Source organism: Lactuca saligna, chromosome 3 (genome assembly GCF_052625555.1).
Source record: "Lactuca saligna cultivar CGN05327 chromosome 3, ASM5262555v1, whole genome shotgun sequence".
NCBI lineage: Eukaryota > Viridiplantae > Streptophyta > Magnoliopsida > Asterales > Asteraceae > Lactuca > Lactuca saligna.
In genome coordinates, this window is record NC_136419.1 from 147,806,414 (window position 1) to 147,826,588 (window position 20,175).

General features: G+C 34.2%; 1 protein-coding gene across 1 annotated transcript; it reads right to left on the reverse strand.

Annotated features, from left to right (window-relative positions):
- Nucleotides 1-1,860: 1,860 nt before the first annotated feature.
- LOC145037362 (tetrahydroberberine oxidase-like) lies at nt 1,861-3,697 on the reverse strand. Its single transcript, XM_078986009.1, has one exon. The coding sequence runs from the start codon at nt 3,574-3,576 to the stop codon at nt 1,954-1,956; it is 1,623 nt and encodes a 540-aa protein (XP_078842135.1). The 5' UTR covers nt 3,577-3,697; the 3' UTR covers nt 1,861-1,953.
- Nucleotides 3,698-20,175: the final 16,478 nt, after the last annotated feature.

Sequence of the window (20,175 nt, forward strand, 5' to 3'; positions counted from 1 at the left end):
TTAAAATAACTAACTAATTTGATATAATCAAATAACTTGGACAAATTATAAATATCGAGATATTACAATATTGATACATTTACGGATATAGTAGTCCATCAAACATGGAACGTAGTGTACGACAAAACTTAAATAGACATAAAAGCATTGGGTTTTAATCATTTCAAACAATAGATTGGATTTTTAAACAACATATTATATAAATAAGAGTAAAAATAGATATAACTAATAAGTATTAAACAATAAATTTTATATAAGTTAAAACTTCTATGATACGTTTATTTAGTTATCAAGTAAATCTATTGTAAACAAATGATTTCTTTTACTAAATCAAAATAAAAATTATGGTATTTCTAGCATTCATATTAGATTATTCAAGTAAAATCACTAAATGGATATGCTTGATAATAATAATCGAGGGGTATATGGGATCCAAACACTCCAAACTCCAAAGGTTGAACAAAATATTTTGAAAATTTTAATATATTTCATTGACTTTACATTTATTAATAAATTTGTAATTATTTATTTATTTGATGAAATAAATAAGCTTTACAATCTGTCATTACATAGGAAAATGATGACAACTCAAGGTAAGTTTCTTTTGTTCAACTACCTATGAATCGATATCATTAAAGACTATGGTTAGATGAATATGTTTTCTTTTGTAGCTATGTGACAACTACGAATTGATATTTTATAGTCAAGAACACTAACCTCCAAACTCACATAAGGTGTTTGATATTTACACTCTACTTTTCATTCATTTTACAAAATTAAATACTATTAAAATTTTCCTTGCTGTTCTAAAACATTCATCCATTTTTTCAGTTAAGCAATAGAATTACAATATCTGAAACAACATTGGTCTTCTTTTTTGTTACAATGATAAAATTCGAAAAAAAAAACCATTGTGCAAATAAATTAACAACACACTTTCAATAATACCTAATTTAATTAAATGTTAAGTGAAAACAAATAGCCTATCACTTTGTATGACCTGAAAACATGCAGATTTATACAAACACATACATTTGTATACATAACAAAAGAACAAAAATCCACCAAACTTATCCATAGATACATATATAATATATTTGTACATACGAATCAACAATAAACATAAAGATCTACAACATAAACCCATACACCAGACGCATCTACAACATACGCTTATACATTAGACAGATGTACATTATACAACCATACATTTGAAAGATGTAACCAAGTTGGCGTTCGATGGTGGTAATGTGAGATAGAAAACTAATGGAAGCTAATGACGACTTTTGACAAAGAAGGTGAAACAAAGGCTTCATTTTTTTTTTTGCAGATTTGGTTACGTTTTTTGGAGAAGAAGGCGGAGATTCGGTGACGTTGTGGTGAAGAACAGTTGTGAGTGATATGGTACGTAGAGAAACATACGGTATATGGAAGGAAGGAAATGTTGCTACAAAGTTGATGTTGTTTGGTGGAGGTGTTGTCTGCATTCAAACGGTGGTGATGGAGCTCGCGTGAAGAACTTGGAGGCTGTCGAATGAGTGGAAAGCTTGTGGTGGGGATGAAGAGATGAGAGGAATTAGGGTTTTAGAAGCAGAGAAAGTTCGTAGAGAGTTTCTTTTAGGTTTAAAAGGATGAAAGTATGTATTTATCTTTGCTTTTTTATTTCTTTTAAGTGACTTATTTCTTATTGGTTTATTTTCTTTCACTTGGATTACCAACATGTATTAAATCTAACCTTTCAAATTTGATTTAATGGATGTGATTTTATCTCCTTGTTTTTTAGATTTTGTCTTAAAATTTGGTTGGTCCAATTTATGTATACATTATAAAGTAGTATAAATACAGATATAGATATAGATATATATTAAAGAGTCTATTCATTTTCGAAATTCGGTTTACAATAAAAGATATTATTCCGCTTCATTGCATGAGTCAACAACTAGTTTTAGTTTGTCAAGATTGGAAGCTTGTAGGAATACTTTGCTCATGCTTGAAGAAATTACTAGGATCAACTAATGTTTTCACCTTGACAAGCCTGTTGAAATTACTTTTGAAGTACTTGGGACCCCAAGAACTACTTGCGTCAGCATAGCTTGCACCTACTCCCAAATCAAGATCATTATAGTTCAAATAAGCTGCCCTAGGAGAATCAGAAACATACGAACCCATGTAGTTGTATAAGCTTCTAATCCAACTTATATGTGGTGACGTTTCATTCCCATCCCACACAACCAGATATTCAATCATGTACAATGATCCGAGTCTATGTGGGAATGGAGTTGCCGATTCCGGAATCTCATCCATCTTTCCTCCATACGGGGTTAACACCAGAAGTGCCATTCCTGCTTCTATTTTGTCGTTATAAAACTCCCATAACCCTTCCAATCCCTCTATTGAAATAGGATGTGTTGCAAAATCTGATTTCCCTTTGTAGGAATTTTTTGGCATAGCAGTTCGGTTGAGTAGTATCTCTGGAGGTTCTCCGTTTGTGAAACTAGAACCGATTACCACGGATTCAATCCAGCTCATTTCGGTACAGTCTTCTCTTTTCAAACCTAATTCCGGGAATTCTAATTCCATCAGTCGGAGTAATCTGTCAATCCCACCGAGGAAAAGTGTTTCAAAAGTTGCTCTTATTGTTCGGTTTCCCGTGATTGGATCGATCACACTGAACATTAAGACCCTAATGTCAAGATCTCTGTGAATCTTCGGTGCAACGTATTGCCATTTGTGGATAATTTTGGTTAAATTTTGCTCCAAAGTCTTGGCGATTGTGGATATGGTCACCGTTTCCGGGACAGGAACTAGCTTTATCTTCCATGAAAGAATGATTCCGAAGCTAGAACCTCCTCCACCTCTAATTGCCCAAAAAAGATCCTCCCCCATTGTTTTTCTATTCAGAATCCTTCCATTTACATCGATGAATTGAGCATCGATGACATTATCGGCTGCGAGGCCATGTTTCCTTCTCATTGCGCCATACCCTCCACCGGAAACGTGACCACCAAGGCCTAATGCATACCATACACCTCCAGGGAATCCAAGATTCCGACTCTTCTGTGCAATTGCATAGTAGAGTTCACCTAGAGTTGCTCCAGCTTGAACCCACGCGGTGGCGCTTTGAGTGTCGATTGTGATGGATCTTAGATTTATAAGATCGAGAATCACAAATGGGAGTTGTGAAACGTAAGATAACCCTTCAAAGTCATGGCCTCCACTACGAGTTCGGATCTCAATTCCATGGTTCTTGGAACAGTGAACGACTGTTTGGATTTGGGATTCATCAACTGGTGTAATGATGAAGAGAGGTTTTGGAGTTGAAGGTGATCGGAATCTTAAATTGTTCATGGAGAATTGTAAAACAGATGTGTATGAGGAGTTATTCGGGGTGTAAATGACTTGAGAGATTGAGGTTGAGTTATCAGAATTATGAATAATGCACTCAAGAAAGTCACCATTGGTATTCGTTGATACAACTTCATCTGCACTTACCACTAAGAAGAAGAGGATTAAGAAAAAATACGGTGTTTTAAGCTTCATTTGTTTTCGTGTAGGAAAAGGGATATGAGAATACATATAGATATAAGCACTCAAGATTCTTTGGCTAATTGTTGCCCATAAGAAGCTGAAATTGGGAATGAAAGTTTGACTTTGAGGATTTCTGAAAGCAGCCTCTACCTCATGCCAGAAAAGAGGTTTGATTTTGAACAAAATCCTTATCATATAGTACTTTTCATTGTTTCAAGATACACATGGGTTTCATGTAAAAGTTATCCATTTATACACGTATTAAACATTGAAAGTGCTTTTTATATATCAAACATGTAACACAACTGCCTCGAACTTCCAAAATAAAATCTATTTACAAATATGATCGCTTTTAGTCGGCATACAGTTTTTATTTCTTGTAGATAGTAAATTTTATGAACAAAAAAAGTAACATAAATCTATTTCACAAATTATGGAAAATAAATCAAACTTATGAGATATTTGTAGTTCAATTTGCATTATTAACAAAGAATTAAGTGATTAGCTAGAATAACAAATATTTATAGATGTTTAAACACGGGGTTAAACGTAAATATTTATAGATATGTGTAAACATGCCCTTAATTAGTGAAAATTATTGAAATGATTCCTATGGTTTGATCAAAATTAAATGTTAGGTCCTTAACTTTTCTTTACACTCGTGCATGTGGTTTGATTTTGTTAAGGTTTTCGTTCCTATAGTTTGATCAAAATTACACGTTTGATCCCTAATTTTATGTATGCCAATGATGAAAAATACAATAAAATCAAAACTACAGAGATAATCTAGATGCAAAAAAAAAAAAAAAAAAAAAAAAAAAGATTAAAAACCAAACGTGTAAATTTGACCAATCCATAATTTACTCAATATATTAATATTCAAAATATACCATATATTTGACCTTACAAATAAGTTTTTAAAAGTTGAGATACAAACATTATTGAAACACATTTTTTTTTGTTTATTTAATGAAATATATATATATATATATATATATATATATATATATATATATATATATATATATATATATATATATATGGTTCAGATCCGGCGAGAACTTCAATTTTGGTGAGAATCGCGAGGATAATTCTCAACCAATCGTTTTACTAAGGGTAAATTTGTCAACACATTAAACAAACATAAAACCTAATCTGGTCCATATGTCGAAATCTAGCTACGTCACCAAATTATGGGTCATTTGTTCACGCGTCTGATTGTGTAATTATTTCGTAGGTGCTGTTTATTTAAAAAAAAAAACATTTTCAAAACTCTTATTGTTGTGCGACGCAGCAAACACGCAACACTTTTCATCACGTAGTTGTTTATTTTTTAGAAGTATTCAGAGTAAAAAATGTATGTGCATGTTCTGTTTGACGCAACACTTGTATTGCGTCTTTCAACATTTCCTACTTTTTTCATATTGCTGAAATTCTATTTCACTTTTTTTATTCTTATTGATGTTTTTTTATTGAATAATGATATATATCATTATTGATGAAATATCATTATTTTTTACTTAAATATCATTATTTTTGATTGAATTATCGTTATTTTTGTTGAAATATTATAAATTTTTGTCAAAATATCATATATTATTAAATTTTTTGTATTAAAAAATTATTTTCAGTTTATAAAATAAATTTATTTTAATTTTTTAATATCTACAACATCATGTAGATGTTAAAAAAAACAAACACGCTTCTTATTACAGTCTGCAGTCGTTCGGTTCACATCTTCTACTACAAATGGTTGCAGAGGTTGTCCGCAGACTTAATGAATTTTTGTTTCAAAAAAACAAACAACACCTTAGTTATGTGACCCATATATTAAGTTATGAAACATTAGGCTACAAATAAATATTTGTTTTTTATATAATACACTTTAATTCCGTCAATATTAAGTTATATACATTTTATATCAATATTAATTATTAAATATTAAAAACTCGAACCAATATTTAGTTCAACTTATAAACATTTTAATATTTTTATTTTTGTAGTTTTTGTTGAAATACTTTTGCAATTATCAAACATATCAACACATAGTTTTTCTTTTTTTTTTTTTTTTTTTTATTACTCTTTTTTTTTTTTTTTTTTTGTCTTTAGTAAATCTTTAAAGCTTTTTATGTTGTCTTTTTTTTTTTTCTTAATTTTTTAGTTTTTTTTAATTATTGTTCTATATATTTGAAATTACTAGTGTTTTTGTATTTTTTTTTTGTTTGTTTTCTTTACATTTTTATGTTTTTGAATATTGGTTCGAGTTTTTAATATTTAATAATTATAAAAGTTTTTAATCATAAACAACACACATCATAATATTTTCATTTAATACGATTTTTTGGACATATTATTTTTGGATTATAAAACTTTTGATCAAATCATTTTTATTTTTATTAATGTTTTTAATACATATTTTAAATTACTAGTGCTTTTTGTGTTTGTGTTTGTGTTTGTTTTTATTTTGCTTTATTATTTATTACTTTTTTGAACTAGATATTTGTTCAAGTTTTTTGATGTTTAACAATTATAAAAGTTTCAAATCATAAGATATTATGCGTCATAATATTTTTAAGCCATATCTTTTTGGATCGTATTATTTTGAATCATAATATTTTAAATTATATAGTTTTAAATCAAATTATTTTATATCATCGTATATATTTAACTAAATTAAGTTTTTGTTCATAACATTTTGGATCATAATATTCTTTTGAATCATATAATTATGAATCATAAAAAATTACAACCGGTGATATAACATTTTTGGATCATAATATTTTAGAATCATAACAAATTTAAGCATCATAAAATGTTTGAATCATATCATTTTGGATTTTAAAATGTTATGATTTTAAAAGGTTCCATAAACTTCTGGATAATGACTATGATTCATAAAAAACACGATCCAATCAATATAACTCATAGAACTTATATTCAAATAACCGATACCAATTATATCAAAAATCCTTGATAAAATAAACAGTTATTAATGAACAAATTAAAGTAGAAGTTTTTTACTACATTACATATTCTAAATATACATCATAGTCGAATTCACATTTCAGAATTATCCAAAAATACTATAATAGTTAAAATAATACCAACTCAAATGAATTATGAATTCTAACTTTAGACTAGGCTTTTTCTTTTAATATTGGATCTTGAAAACCTTCTTCACAATCTTGTGTTCTTCCTCCAAAAAATTCCTAATGATCCTATAAACATTCCAACAATGTAAATCTAACTCAAATCAAGAATCACAAAAAAAAAAAAAAAAGTAGTATTCTCGTACCAACTTTGTTGAAACATTACACTCCAATTGTCTTTCTTAATCCTTCTGAGCTTCATCCTATTGATGTCCTTCAAAGATTCTTTTGGATTAACAACATGCTTCTTTCGTAGAACCTCCACAATCTCCACATCCATTTTTCCAACTTCTTGGATGTACGAGATTAGCATCCTTTTAAGATGCGCCACAATAGGTTCATATTTCTATTCATCCTTTAGCAAGAGATGAAACAGAGATATCCAGTCAAACAGGTTAAGGCACGGTAGGTCTGCAAGCGTAAATTAAAACACCGACCTCCCAACACCTCTAGCTGTTTTGAATCTAACATTCAGGAAGCTTTCAGTTTCAATGGGGCCAAAAACCTTCACTGTTGTAATCTTCTTTGAACTCTAGGTTTGATATTGGGGCTTGTCATGCTTTAGATAAAAGAGATAAGCATAAGATTGGCATCGTTATCAGAATTAGGAGCTTTCTCAACTTTGTCAAAACTACGAAATAGGAACGCCTTTAGAGTTGTAGGAAAATCAAGCTGGGAATCCAAAGTGTTTTCTAATTCAAACGATGTAATTGGCTCCAACCAGTAAACACTTGGATTGTCAATAGCTTCGTTCAAGATTCGTTCCATTATCCAAAGAAGAAAAATAGATTTCTGATTTTTCAAAATATCTTGGGCTTCACGAGCTGCCTTCTCTCGTGCTTCAGCTTCCCTGGCAAATCACAAATTCTCATCAATCTCTGCATCACGAGATTTTCGCTTAAGCTTTGCCCTCTCATCCTCTTCTTCCTCATCATAATCATCAATCAAATTTTCTTTACTTTCGATCCTGAAGCTTCATTATCCTTCGTAAAGTTTGACTTTGGATTTTGCTCATGATCATCAGAACCTTTCTCAGTTACTCCCCCTTGTTTTGGAAGAGCACTGGATTCCGAAACACCCTCTATGCAATTAAGAATGGAGAACAAAGGGTTGAGTTTGTCAGCCAAATGTTGTCTAATAAAGACCGTGAGTAGAGAATCATGAGTCCAGATGAGATTATTCAAATAAACATTCACATAAGCAACATAACTCTTTATCATAGCTTTCTCAGACTTGAGCTCATCAATTTGCTGGTTCGCATGAGATAACTTCACCAAAAGAACTTTCATCTTCTCAGATTTGACTGCGAGTTCATCCATGATTTTGTTCTCATTGGCCAAATTCTCTTGAAGCTTTTCAAGCTTGGAAGTAATGGATGTTTTCACTTCAGCATGATCATTCTGAATTTCAGTTTAAACATTTGCAAGAGTTGTTTTCTCGGTTTGAAAAATTGCACCGATGCTGGATATCACTTTGTTCGCATTTGTTGTGTTTGATTCGAAAGAGCTTTTGTGACAACCCGAAATTTTTATTCGTACAAACCCTAAAGTCAAGCACTTCAATTAAAAGTCAATTACATTTCTAATAATTGTTAGCCAGTTTAAAGTCCGTTTGAGTGTTTTTAGTATTTATTCTTCAAACGAACGAACGAAAGGAAGTACCGTCTCGGGTCACGGAGTAGCAAAGCCACAAGTAACACCATAATAAAGAGTTTACGACCAAACTTTTGGAGTTTGGGCCATAAACTCTCAAGTGGCCATGAACTCATGCCTTAGGCATGAGTTTACTCCCCAAATCCTTCATTTCTCACTTCCACCCTCAAGAACACTCCCCCTTCTCTCTCAAGTAGCATCCCGTTCTTCACTTGATCTTCCGAAAATGTAAGTGTTTCTCGACTTGATTTTTTGTTATAACCTAACATCTAGTTGTTATACATCATTTCATCCATTCGTTATTGATTTTCACTTAGATCTTCAAGTGCTCTTCAAAACACCAAGAACACACACTAGTGTTCTTGGACCTTAAACACCAAATCAAGCTTCTATCTTGTAAGTACACTTGCCCTAGCTTCTTGTGTGCTTAATATGAACTTGTTTACACTTGAAAATCATCAAGAATCATAAGATCAAAGGATTTTATGGGCAAGGATGTTCTTAGGCCGTAAACCCTTCTAAAGGGGGTTAAATGGACCCTAGCCCCTTCCTAAGCCTTGGATGCTAGTCTTGATCCTTCCTAGAAGTGTTTAAGACCTTAAAAAACAATCAAAACATATCCCCATAAGAGTTTACGGCCGTAAAAACATAAGGATATGGTCCTTAGGCTGTAAACTCTACAAGGTGGTGATCGTGTGCCCCTAATGCTTTCCTAAAGCTTGGACTTGATCATTGGATGCTCAATCATGACTTATAAGACCTCAAAACACAAAATGGCACTTAGTACCATGAGTTTATGGCCATAAACTCATGGGTAAATGACCATGGGCCGTAAACTCCATAAGGAGTGGTCCTTGGGCCATAAACTCCACTGCCATGCCATACATCCCTTAGATGCAACCCTTTGGTACCTATAACACTTGAATCAAAGTGTTTCTATGTCCTAGGGTGTCTTAACTTGATTAATTAGTTTTTAAATGACTAATTAGATACATATATGTTTATTATATGTTAACTAGGATCATTGTGTGTGTTCAAGTCTTCACTTGACACCTAGCACCTTGTCCAACACGTTCGTACAAACCACTCACTACAGGTGAGTTTATACTCCTTATTTAACCTTTGAAATGTTTTTAAAAGATTTTATGGGGGGGGGGGGGGAATACAAGTTGAACAATGTTATTTATTAGATCAATCACATGTGATTAATAACTAGCATACAAATGGATTTTCCAAACTTTAAACTGTTTTACAAAACAAATGACTTCAAACTGTTTATCAAACTATTTTACATGTCAAACTCTTTATCAAATTCACTTTTGTATACTAAACCTTTCTTTTACAGTTTTCAAACTTATATATTGTTAAAAACATGTCTACTACATATATAGTTATATAAATAAGGTTTGAAGGACTTAGGACTGATAACCCTCTTTGCTTCATGTCCTTGTTTGGTTGTGGACTTAAAGTACCCGTTTGTTTGTCCGAGTGTTGTTGAATCCTTAATTATATATTATGTATATATGTATAGATATGAATACTTTTATCTCAGTTCAGTACATTCAGTCATACAAACAAGTCTACTAATAAACTATAATAGGTATAGTTTAGGGTTATACTACTTACTACTTCTACTCCAATGAAGCATACAAGAGTCAGTTCATTCATGAGTCAGTACTTACTACTATGAGAACTTATACAACTATACTATGATGAGAACTTATACAGCTATACTATGATGAGAACCTATACAACTATACTATGATTAGAAACAATACATTCATTACACAAGTACATACATTACATATACAAGTATACTATAACATAAATGTGATCCACTGTATCGGAGCATGCCTTCATTGTCATGGCCCGAGTTGTAACCAGAATCTCCTGGAGGGAGAGCGTGAGTTTGCGTATAGATCTATAGTGAATTAACTATCCTACACCTTATTGCTAGCTACAATGGGACCGGCAGGTCTTCGGGTGCCAAATGTCATACCTTTTGACGACTTACATTGTTGTGTTCACAGTCGATAATATGGTACAATTAATCACATAATACCTTGATATAAATCCGGTTTAAGGTAGTTAGTACAGCAGTAGTTCCTATAATACAACACTACAATACTACATTAATTTACCTTTACACTTAATTGGTGATCACTTCACTTAAACATTAATGTACAAACTATATTTTGATAATGATAGTTACACTTGGGAAAATTACACACTTTTACAAGAAACAAACATACAAAACAGTTGTGCCTTTGTAGAAGGCTACTTTTAGTAGAAAATATAGGATTTTCTAGGAGTTACCAACTTTTACAAACACTTACAAAAATTCACATACTTTTACTACAAACGTTTACAAACTCGTACTTCAAACACTGTTTCAGACATTTTGATACAAACATAGACACTAAATACTTATGAACTCACCAGCTTTAATGTTGATAAACTCTATCAAAATAAATTCTACTCTCAGGTCATCAGTAGACACGTACCGATGCCAACGTTTGAGAAAATGGAGCGCATACTAGACTCATCTTATATTTTGATTCATGTTTTGTGTCTTATATACTACAGAACACACTTATATTAAAATTATATATTTAATGCAATGGATGATGTTGTTTACTTGTTTACTATTATACTATGTCATGATACTTTACATGACGTCCTCCGCCCCAGAACGTTTCCGCCGTTCTTGGTTTTGGGGTGTGACAGATTGGTATCAGAGCATCGTTTATAGTGAATCTAGTATATCAACCCATAAAAGATATATTAAATATAAACACAATAGGATTAAAACACTCTGACCAAGAGTATATAATTTTAAATAATAAAATATTTAACTAAGTATACAAGCTTGCATTCATACTAAAATCAGTATCACAATGACAAATACAAAAGTATTACGATTGTTGAATATCACAAGTAAGCTCGGGATGTATGGTTAGTCTTGGGAGTGGCATAGCCTGATCAACTATGCTGGTCCGAGGAGTGATTAGCATATGCCCAAGAATGGTTGTGATATGGCAACAAGTCTAAAAACTTACCAACACTACTACAATGAAAGCACTAGAACAGAACATAAGTTTAAAATACTATAGGAGTATTTTGTGTTACTATAATTACTTATCTGAGAACTAAAAAGGTCTTTATCAAGTAGGTCAATAGTAGTTAAGTGGATACAATAAGGTTATATGAAATTTAGGTGTTATAGACTCAGAATCCGTGATCTTTGCTTTACTTCCTATCCTTGTTTGGTTGTAGATTTGGAGTTATGGTCACTTATTCGAAGGTCTATCCTGCTTCGATTTCATATAACTGGTATACACTACACAAGTATTGACATAACTGATAAAGATCATCCTATAATTATCTTAGGTAGTACATCTATTTATATAAGATTCTTATACCCCTTTTCTCGCGTAGATATCATGGTTGGATTCCATCATCATGGCGACCCGTACTTTCCACCCCACGATAATGCTGGATGGCTTGAAGCAGAGCTTGAGGATGAGCATCAAATCCATTTGGATGGCCATCATGCAGAAGGCTTCTCGGATGGATCCGACTCCGAACCCGAAGTCAACAACCTACCCCAAGTAGGTCAATCCCCAATTAACAACCCCCGACCAGCGTTTCAGGGTCCCACACCCTTGTGGGCAACAAACTTGAACCACTGGAGCGATGAACAGGGTCAACCCTTACCCTACAACGGGGAGTGAAGCTTCTACAACATAAGCGAAGGTGGATCGGCTGATCGAGCCCTACCCATCATGGTCCGTAGGATTGCTCGGAATGTAGAGCAAGGTCGAGCAACAATCAGCCGAGTAGTGGAGATTGATGCCAACACGGTCCGTATTCACCATCTCGAAGAGGCGATGGAAAGAACCAGAAGGACTAATAAGAATCTATGACAACCCGAAATTTTCATTCGGTCAAACCCTAAAGTCAATCATTCCAAATTATAAGTCAAATTCATTTTTATTTTTTTTGGCAAATTTAAATTTTGTTTGATTATTTTAATAATTATTCTTTAAACGAACGGGTGAAAGAAAGTGTCGTCTCGAGTCTTGAAATTCCAAAACCGCAAGTACCACGTAGTTAAGGAATTCACGCCAAACTTTTATGTTTGGGCCAAAAATTATTCCAAAACCGTAAACTCATGCCTTAACCATGAGTATACTCCCCAAATTACCTCATTTCTTACTTGCAAATTAAGAGCAAACTCCAAACACTCTCAACTACCATCCCGTCTTTCACCCGATTTCCCGAAAACATAAGTACTTCTTGGCTTGATTTGTTGTTATATCATAACATCTAGTGATTATACATCATTTCATCCATTTAATTGTTGATTTTTATTAGATCTTCAAAACACCAAGAACACACACTAGTGTTCTTGGACCTTAAACACCCAACCGAGCTCCGATCTTGTAAGTGCACTTGCTATAGCTTCTTGTATGCTTAGTATGACTCTTATAACACTTGAAAATGATCAAGAAACCATAGAAACAAGGAGTTTACGACCAAGGATGATCTTGGTCCGTAAACCCCTTTCAAGGTGGTAAATTGGACCTTAGCTCCTTCCTATGCCTTGGATGCCAAACTTGATCCTTCCTAGAAGTGTTGAAGACCTTAAAAAACAATCAAAACATGTCCTTAAGAGAGTTTACAACCGTGAACACATAAGAATATGGTCATTTGGCCGTAAAATCCACAAGGTGGTCTTATTTTGCCCCTCATGCTTTCTTAAGGCTTGGACTTGATCATTTGATGCCCAATCATGACTTGTAAGACCTCAAAACACAATTTGGAACTTATTACCATGCGTTTATGGCCCTAAACTCATGGGGAAATGGTCATGGGCCCCAAACTCCATAAAGGGGTGGTTCATGGGCCATAAACTCCAATGCCATGTCATACAACCCTTAGATGCAACCCTTTCGTACCTATAGCACTTGAATCAAAGTGTTTCTATGATCTAGGGTGTATTAACTTGATTAATTAGTTATTAATTAACTAATTGGATACAAATATGTTTTATTATGTGTTAACTAGGACCATTGTGTGTGTTCAAGTCCTCACTTGACACCTAGCACCTTGTCCAACACTTCCATTCGATCCGCTCACTACAGGTGAGTTCATACCTCTTAATTAACCTTTTTAAATGTTTTTAAAAGTTTTTAAATGCTTTATGGGGGGATACAAGTTGAGACATGCTAGTTATTAAATCAAGCACATGTGATTAATAACTAGCATACAATTAGATTTACTACACTTTTAGCGGTTTTACAAAACAGATTACTTCAAATGACTTTCCAAAACATTTTTCCTAGTTTACAACTCTTTATCAAAATGTCTTACATACTAAATGTTTCTTTTCAAAACTCTGTTACAATTGTGTTTCCAAAACAAAGGATTCATTATACTTTAAACTGTTCTTATCAAATAAACTGTTTTACAAACTGACATCAAGTCACCTTTTCTTAGTTCTTAAACTCTTCAAAGGTTTTTACAAAACTTCTTTTATACTTTTATATTGTCAATTGCATGCCTAAATATGTATAGTTATATAAGTAATGCTTGAAGGAATTAGGAAGGCTAACCCGCCTTATTTTCTTTTCCCCGTTGGGATGTGGTCTGGTAGGGTATCAGGAATCCATCCGCGGGTTGTTTAACTATTAATTATATATCATGTGTACATATATAGTCATAAAGGTTCATCTAGTCAATTCAATACCCTTGGGTAGCAAGGGTATACTTCCATGTTCATACGTACAAGTTATATTGCTAGTAAGCTACAATAGGCGTAGTTTAGGGTTTTACTAATATTAATACTAGAATAATGAATCATACAAAGAGTCAATTCATATATGAGTAATAACTTATAGTGATGAGAAATGAAACATAATACATAGTGATGAGAAACAATCATAATACTTAGTGATGAGAAACAAACATAATACATAGTGATGAGAAACAAACATAATACATAGTGATGAGAAACAAACATAATACTTAGTGATGAGAAACAAACATAATACTTAGTTGTCACACCCCAAAACCGAGAACGACTGAAACGTTCTGGGGCGGAGGATGTCATGTAATGTATCACAACAATGTAAAGTAGTGTTCTTTCATAATATACAATAAGGAAATTACAAGTGTGTTCTTTCATTGCATTAATAGTATAATTTTAATTACAAGTGTGTTCTTTCATAATATACAATAAGGAAATGACTAATCAGAAAATAAGACGAGTCTGGACTGCCCCGTCTTCACCAAAAACCTGGTTGTCATACCTGTCTATTTGCGACCTGAGAATACAAGTTATTTTGAAAGCGAGTATCAGCCAAAAAGCTGGTGAATTCATAAGTATTAATGTGTTTTTGATTTGTAAAACTTGTAATGAAAGACTTGATATTGTTCTGAAAGAAAGTTCGTATAAGTGTGGAAATGTTTGTAAGTAATCGAAACCGTTTGGTAAACCCTAGAAATCCCTATGATTCCTATTAGTATAGATGGAATCTTCTACCAAGACCTAGCTGTTTTGAAAGTAGTCTTCTACCAAGACCCGACTGTTTTGAAAGTAGCCTTCTACCAAGACCTGACTTTTTTGAGCATGGGAGGATAAACTTGATCATGGGGAACAGAAAGTCTTCACCAGTGACCAAGATCGGAGTTTATCAACTATTGCTTAGTAATGATGTTAGATTAGAGTTAATAAATTGTTGCTATTCGTCTGAGATGACGAGAAACATTATTTCATTTCATGCATTGTTCAAACAAGGTTTTAAATATTCTTTTAATGATTTGAATGGTTCAATTTATGTTTATAAGAATGGTGTTTTTGTGTTTGAAGCTTTACCTTGTGATGGTGTGTATGAAACAGTGACTTGTGTTGATAGCTTAGGAAATAGTGTACTTAATATTGACTTGTCTAATAGTGTAGACAAGGCATGCTTGTGGCATTGTCGTCTTGGACACATTAACAAGAAACGCATAGCCCAACTCCAAAAGGATGGAGTGTTGGAATCATTTGACCTAAAATCAGATGATATGTGTGAATCTTGTCTTTTGGGAAAGATGACAAAATCACCATTCGCAGGGTCTTGTGAAAGAGGTGAAGGTCTGTTGGATCTCATACACACACATGTGTGTGGGCCCTTCAGATCAACCATAAGGGATGCTAATCGATTCTATGTGACTTTCACTGACGATTATAGCAGATATGGTTTCATCTACTTGATCAAACATAAGTCAGAAACCTTTGAAAAGTTCAAAGAGTTTAAGCATGAAGTTGAAAATCAATTGGTCAGAAAGATCAAGATACTTAGATCCGATAGAGGCAGGGAGTATCTTAGTACCGAGTTCAACAACTATCTGAAAGAATGTGGGATAGTCTCACAATTGACTCCTCCTAGGACACCACAGTTAAATGGTGTAGCTGAGAGGCATAATCGAACCTTATTAGACATGGTGCGTTCTATGATGAGTCGTGCCTCGCTTCCTATTCACTTCTGGGGGTATGCCTTAGAGACAGCCGCCAGCATCCTCAATCTTGTCCCTACAAAGAAGGTTGCCAAAATACCTCACGAAATGTGGACAGGGAAAGTTCCCTCGTTAGCACATATTAAAGTCTGGGGTTGTGAAGCTTTTGTAAGACGAAAGACTCACGACAAGCTAGCAGCTAGAAGTGAGAAATGTGTTTTCATTGGTTACCCAAAGCAGTCTTTTGGATATTTGTTCTACAGACCTAGTGAAAACGTGGTGTTTGTAGCTTGAAGAGGAGTCTTTCTGGAAAGAGAGCTCATATTCAAAGAGGACAGTGGGAGTACCATTGACCTTGAATAGATTCAAGAGTCAACCAATGAAGGAACCTTAGATGACACTAGCACTTAACCAGAGGAAACAGTTCCTGTTGAACCGGTTGATAAATCATTACCACTTCGAAGATCCACTAGGGTGAGTGTGCCACCTGAGTTGTATGGTTTTCATATTACTTCAGATGGTGACACATTCATAAGTGATAGAACACTGGTAAACTTAGATGAACCAGTCACTTATAAGTAAGCAATGGCAGGCCCAGAGGCTTCCAAGCGGAAAGAAGCAATGGACAGCGAGATTAAGTCCATGTATGACAACCAAGTTTGGAATTTGGTTGATAGTGCACCAGGTCGGAAGATAGTTGGGTGCAAATGGATCTTCAAGAAGAAGATAGACATGGATGGGAATGTGCATACGTTCAAGGCTCGACTTGTTGCAAAAGGTTTCACTCAAACCCCAGGGGTTGACTATGATGAGACTTTTTCGCCGGTGGCTAAGATTAAATCTATTAGGATATTGCTCGCCATAGCTGCCTTTCATGACTATGAAATCTGGCAGATGGATGTCAAGACTGCCTTCCTTAACGGGAAGTTGGCTGAGGATGTTTACATGAGTCAGCCAGAGGGTTTTGTTGATGCAAAGTTTCCCAATAGAGTATGCAAGCTTGAGAAATCCATTTATGGATTGAAACAAGCATCTCGCAGCTGGAATCTTTGCTTCCATGAGAAAGTCAAAGAGTTTGGTTTCTCTAGAAGTGAAAATGAGTTTTGTGTGTATATCAAGGCTAGTGGGAGTATAGTAACTTTTCTGGTGTTATATGTCGATGACATATTACTCATTGGTAACGACGTTCCAACCTTGAATGAAGTTAAGTCTTGGCTTGGAAAGTGTTTTGCCATGAAAGACCTAGGAGAAGCCGCCTATATTCTTGGGATTAGAATATTGAGAGATAGAAAGAAGAGACTAATTGGACTTAGTCAGAGCACATACTTGGATAAGGTACTAAAGAGGTTTAGTATGGAAAATTCCAAGAAGGGAAAGCTACCTATCCAGAGCAATACCAAATTGAGTAAGACTCTATGCCCGAGTACAGATAAGGAAATAGATGACATGAGTCGTGTACCTTATGCTTCCGCTGTCGGATCGATCATGTACGCTATGACATGTACTCGCCCTGATGTGGCATTTGCTTTGAGCATGGTCAGTCGCTATCAGGGAAACCCAGGTAGAGCTCATTGGATAGCCGTGAAGAATATACTCAAGTATTTGTGAAGAACGAAGGACTGGGTCCTTGTACTTGGTGGCAATGATACTTTGAGAGTAGATGGTTAAAGTGATGCCAACTTTCAGACGGATAGAGATAACTTCCGTTCTCAGTCAGGCTGGGTATTCTTATTAAATGGAGGAGCAGTTACTTGGAAGAGTTCCAAGCAAGATACGGTGGCTGATTCTTCTTGTGAATCAGAGTACATAGCAGCAAGTGAAGCGTCGAAAGAAGCAGCTTGGTTGAGGAACTTCATCGGGGATCTCGGAGTTGTTCCAACCATCCAGGAGCCTATGGAACTATTCTGCGATAATGAAGGAGCGGTTGCCTTGACAAAGGAACCGAGAGATCATGGTAAAACCAGACATATCGACAGAAAGTACCATTTCATCAGACATAGAGTTGAAGAAGGCCATCTTATAGTGAAGAGGGTGTCATCTGAAGATAACCCAGCAGATCCCCTCACAAAGGGTCTGAGTAGGGCTAAGCATATTCAGCATGCTCGAAGCATAGGACTGAAAGATGATATTAGTTTTAGTAGTTAGATTAGTTTTGTTCTGAAACTTGTAACAAAGTAAATGTAATTGACTTTTGGTGATTAAATAATAAAGTATTATTTATAAGTTTGGGTTCTACCTTTTGTCAATTGTTTATTACTGTGTTTCATTTTCGCATGTTTTACTTCCCGAATAATAAGATTATTCAAACTCCACAGTCGCTCGTACTTTTGGAAGTAAGTAGTGAATCAAGACTGTCATGAACTGGATTGTAGATTGTCTAAGGATAGACATGGCAATAGATTTTGCTGCAACGTTCATGAGTACTCAGAAATTGAGATTTGAGTATTGGATAAACCCTCGCTCAGAGTATTACTTCATGGAATTCATCACGAGTAATACTGAGACGATAATATCTTATAATCTTGAAACAGAGATATATGAGTTGTAATTTGCAAGTCGGCTATGCATTGGTAATACGAAAACGCATCAGTAACTTGGTGTTATAAAACGTATTATCATGTATGGTTTGATGAGTAAAAGATACAAGCATATGAGTTAATGTTTATTCGTTCCTTTTTCCTTAATGGGAAAAAGCGATATCTGTGGGCCCCTCGATGATTTGGTGTTGACTTATGTGCTGGGCCCAGCCAGGACTAAATTGATGTGTTCAATTAGAAGTCCTACATCATCACTAATCAGGAATCGGGAAACATAGATTCTGGACAAAGAGGTTGATAGCATTCCATGTCTTTTGTCTAGGGATATCTAGCAGAATGAAGGATTATATGATCACTTATCTTAGGACATGTAATTGACTGGGTCAGAGTTCGGCAGAAGCTTTTTGGAAGCTACAATTTGCTGGTCAAATTTAGAAGGCATACTAGCAATTATAGTTACAGGCTTATCCAAGTGGGAGACTATTGGATTAGGTGTCTAAGCCCATAACTATAATTGGTATGTACTTGAATTGATAGCAGCACAGTCCTTTTGGGTTGCCCTCAAACCTAGCAACCGGAAAAGGAAATTATGAAAGGAGAGATATTAATTTATTATAAGATTAATAAATTAATATAAATGAATTTATTAATATGTTAAAAGATTAATATATTAATAAGAAATTATTTTGTTTAATTAATTGTTAGCCAGAAATTAATTAGAATTAATTTCGGGGTTGAAAGAATTAATTATAAGGTGCAGGGACTAGTTTGCAATTATCTAATAGTTGAGTGGAAGGCTCTAGAACCCCCTTGGATAAGGGTGGACGAAATCTTTAGGGGAAACCCTACTAATTTCGTCCATAGGGGCTTGGATAAGGCCCTTGGGTTTGCTTAGGCCCTAAGCCAAGGTTAACTAGGGTTTCCCCTAAACCCTAGATCCCTCAGCTATATAAGGAGCCTCCTGGTTCATGTTTTGGCCACTCTTTTCTTTTGAAGAAACCCTAAGGGCCGAAATTTTGCATACTCCCTCTTCCCTCTCTCCTCTAATTTCCTTCTTGCTAGTTTGGGTGTGATTCCATTAGAGGCATTACACTTGTGGTGCTAAGCTTCCAAGAAGATCAAGATCAAGATCAAGGGAATCATCAATTGTTTACTATAACAATTGAAAGGTATGTAATTACTAAAACCTAGTTTGTAAATTTCGATTATAGCCTCTTTCCTCTAGGGTTCTTGTTTTGCAATTCAAAGTTGTATGTTCAATAGATAAAACATAGATCCAAAGTAGGTTGCATGTGAACTTAGGAATTGTTTTCTAGTTTATTTGTTTTACCTAAAACCCATCAGTTCATACGTACAAGTTATATTGCTAGTAAGCTACAATAGGCGTAGTTTAGGGTTTTACTAATATTAATACTAGAACAATGAATCATACAAAGAGTCAGTTCATACATGAGTAATAACTTATAGTGATGAGAAACGAAACATAATACATAGTGATGAGAAACAATCATAATACTTAGTGATGAGAAACAAACATAATACATAGTGATGAGAAACAAACATAATACATAGTGATGAGAAACAAACATAATACTTAGTGATGAGAAACAAACATAATACTTAGTTGTCACACCCCAAAACCGAGAACGACGGAAACGTTCTGGGGCGGAGGATGTCATGTAATGTATCACAACAATGTAAAGTAGTAAACAAGCAACAACATCATCCATTGCATTAATAGTATAATTTTAATTACAAGTGTGTTCTTTCATAATATACAACAATAAAATGAATAATCAGAAAATA

Bases quoted from the DNA above. Each gene is read 5' to 3' on its own strand.
- LOC145037362 (XM_078986009.1), bottom strand. From the start codon at position 3,576: ATGTATTCTCATATCCCTTTTCCTACACGAAAACAAATGAAGCTTAAA.